Source organism: Poecilia latipinna, unplaced genomic scaffold (assembly GCF_001443285.1).
Source record: "Poecilia latipinna isolate Pla-1442-1.1 unplaced genomic scaffold, P_latipinna-1.0 Scaffold1247, whole genome shotgun sequence".
Taxonomy (NCBI): Eukaryota; Metazoa; Chordata; class Actinopteri; order Cyprinodontiformes; family Poeciliidae; genus Poecilia; species Poecilia latipinna.
Window position 1 is genome coordinate 98,437 of NW_015113863.1, and position 3,256 is coordinate 101,692.

The 3,256-nt window shown below is 55.6% G+C and overlaps 1 protein-coding gene across 4 annotated transcripts in view; it reads left to right on the plus strand.

Annotated features, from left to right (window-relative positions):
• Positions 1-3,256, plus strand: part of plekhg4 (pleckstrin homology domain containing, family G (with RhoGef domain) member 4) — a 31,486-nt gene that overhangs the window by 20,392 nt on the left and 7,838 nt on the right. For all 4 annotated transcript variants that reach the window (XM_015054370.1, XM_015054367.1, XM_015054368.1 and 1 more), the window contains 2 exons: positions 2,015-2,775; positions 2,866-3,115. In XM_015054370.1, the coding sequence (XP_014909856.1) occupies positions 2,015-2,775; positions 2,866-3,115 (1,011 nt within the window). The remainder of the gene's footprint in view (positions 1-2,014; positions 2,776-2,865; positions 3,116-3,256) is intronic.

Below are 3,256 nucleotides of genomic sequence, written 5' to 3' on the forward strand. Positions count from 1 at the left end.
TGCTGCTCCGCCTGTCGCCTCCATAAATACATCTTCATGTAAATTAAATACCTGGAAGTCTGCCGCCACGTGAAGCAGTAACCATGGCAACGGACTTGTTTGTAGCACAATAGTATTTATAATAGTTATTATACATTTTATTTAAAAGGTGCTTTCACTTGACAAAACTAAAACAAAGAAACCCTCCAAAGTAAAGAGTAAAGCTGTCCGGGTCGGACCTGCTGCTGCAGCAGAGCCTCCGGGTCCGACCTGCTGCTGCAGCAGAGCCTCTGGGTCCGACCTGCTGCTGCAGCAGAGCGTCCGGGTCCGACCTGCTGCTGCAGCAGAGCCTCCGGGTCCGACCTGCTGCTGCAGCAGAGCCTCCAGCCGGTCTACAGACCAGAGAGGTTCTGAATGTGGACGGTTGCTCTGCAGACAGGAATCAGCAGCAGGAGCTGCATTCACAGAGTAGAGATGCTTTCTGTCCATAAGGCACTTTCACAAGGCGGGCGGCTCCACTGGAGGACGGCTGCAGCTGGACCGGTACCGTTACTGCTGGTACCGCTCTAAGTTCTGCTCAGAGCTCCAGGATGATCAGTCTGGATGAATCTAAACGCTGATCAACCATCAGATGGATCTGATCTGTGATCAATCCTCCATCAGAGCCAAAGCTCCTCAGGTAGCGGCTCACCTGGATCAGCTGCTGATGGACCTGATCAGAACCGAACCTGGTGGATCCATCTGCTGATCAGCCTGTTTTCTCTCCAGTCAGAATGAAATGAGCCTCAGATGCTTTCAGACGATGAGTTACATCTTCATGAGACAAACTGAGGAAGTTATTATTTACGTCAGAGTGAAGTTTTACCTTCCTTTAGTTTATTTTCTTTATTGTGTGAGTGTTAGCTTACTGTCTGAGGATAAACGTGGTTCAGTTTCATCGTTTAAACACTAAAATATTAAAATCATGAAAACCATCTGGTTTGATGCTTCCTGGTCTAAATAACTGAATGTCTCAGGTTTCAGTGGTTTGTAGTTTATTGTCCACAGATAAAGTTTGTGTGGCTGCCGCACATTTTCACAGCAGGTCAAAGGTTTGCCTTTATTCACGTTTTCATGCCTCGTTCATTTTATACATGCCGACTTGTGTGTAAAATATGGCGCCGCTTTATACTCGAGGCCCTGGTCTCATCCTGTCAGGTTCTGGAGCGCTTTCCCTCTCCAGACCAGTTTGGACCGGTACCAGCCACAGTGCAGAAAGGGCTACCGAGTTTAACAGCTCAGTACCAAGTCGACCCTCATCGGGTCCTAGTCCAGTCCGAGTCTCTGTGGTAAATCCAGTGGAGTGAGTTGTTGTTCAGAGAGAGGATCTCTGCAGCTGGGTTCTGATTGGTTCCTACCTGGACGGCCAGAGAGACCTCCTGCTGGGGGACTGACCCGTCTCAGACCCTCAGAATCCAGCTGAGGCCGGACTGAAGCCTGCCTGGGGGGTGGGGGGCCAGACCGGTACCAGGACCGATTGGACATGAGGGACCGGCAGGAAGCATTCCACTGAAACCAGAGGAAGCAGCAGCTTCATCTTCATCCTCCTCTTCCTCAGATGGTAGTCCTGAGTGATACTGATCAATGAGATCAATAAGTCAGAGGATGGATTGATCAGCTGATTTATAGATAATCCATACCATTCTTACTCTGAGTGTGTGAAGCGGGCGGCTGCAGCCGACCAATCAGATCCCACGCTGTGGCAAACGGACCTGCAGCTGGAGCCGACATACGGAGAGCCTCGGCAGCATCAGTGTTTATTATTATTATTATTTAACCCTAACCCAACATCAAAGGCGGACGGAAAATTCAACATTTATTCATGTGCAGCTCGTCTTACTGTGACTCTGTCGCCCGCCCTTTGGTACAGGCCCGGTTGGGTTGGACCTGCGTTAGTGTGACCCGTTGACCCGTGTAGAACCAGACCAGTAAGCAGTACCTGTTTCAGGCTGAGGGGTGGCGCTGCGGCTGATGACATCATATCCTCTCTCTGCAGGCCTACGGCTGGGCGCTGGAGGGCCTTCGCCAGCTGGCCTGCGTCTCCATGGAGGATTGCACGACGCCGGACAAATGCTGTGCTGTGATTGGCTGCCTGGAAGACTACCGGTCCAAGCACCCGCCAATCCCAGAGAGCCTCTTCCAGGCGATGAAGGCGGAGGCGGGGCAGCTGCGGGGGGAGCGCGGCCTCCGCCAGTGGAGCTTCGCCTGGTCCAAGTGTCAGGAGACGGAGAACACATTTGACAGGAAGATGGAGGCGGCGCTGCGGACTCGGGACTCCGCCCACCGTTGCCGCTCCGACTCTGTCATCAGCACAAGCTCCGCTTCCTCCAGGAAGTCCGGGCTGTGGGGAATCCTGGACACATTGCCGCCCATCCCGCAGCGCACTCCGTTCCTGCGGCGCCTGCTGCGGAGCTCCTCCTCCTTCGAAGAGTCGGTGCGGCAGGACGTCTGCTCCCCCGGCTTCATCCCGCCCTCCTGTTCCTCCTCCTCTTCCTCCAGGAGGCAGCTTCTGAGGAAAACCCACAGCTTCGACCGCCCGGCCTCACCCGACACGTCGCGCTGCGGCGCCGGCCCTCGCACCCTCAGCAAGCCGCCGCGCAGAGGAAACACGGGCGTGTTCATCCGCGGCCTGGAGGTCAGCAGCACGGAGGCAGTGGATCGGACGCTCCGGCCCAGAACCCCGGGACAGAACTGGGCGGGTCCACGGAGCCCCGGGACACCAGGGGGCGCCGCAGGGGACGGCCGACCCCGAGGAAGGTGGGTCATCCGTGATCATCAGCCTGCAGCAGGACGATGACGACGTTAACGTGTTCAGACTGTAGTAATGGCGCTCCATCCTGTGTGCAGTAAACTGCGGCACATCGTGGAGGAGATGGTGACCACGGAGCGGGAGTACGTCCGCTCGCTGCGTTACATCATCCATCACTACTTCCCAGAGATGGAGCGCGCCGACCTTCCTCAGGACCTCAGAGGGAAACGCTCCGTCATCTTCGGCAACCTGGAGAAGCTGCTGGACTTCCACAGCCAGTTCTTCCTCAGGGAGCTGGAGGCCTGCTGGAAGCACCCACTGAGGGCGCCACACTGCTTCCTCAGACACGTACGCCATGTTCCCTAATGCGTCCAGGGTCAGAGCTCAGGGGTCAGAGTTCAGAGGTCAGGCCTTAGGGGTTTATCCAGGGTCGGGTCGCCTAAGAAGGGAGGCCCAGTCTTCCCTCTCCAGCATCTTCCAGCTCCTCCA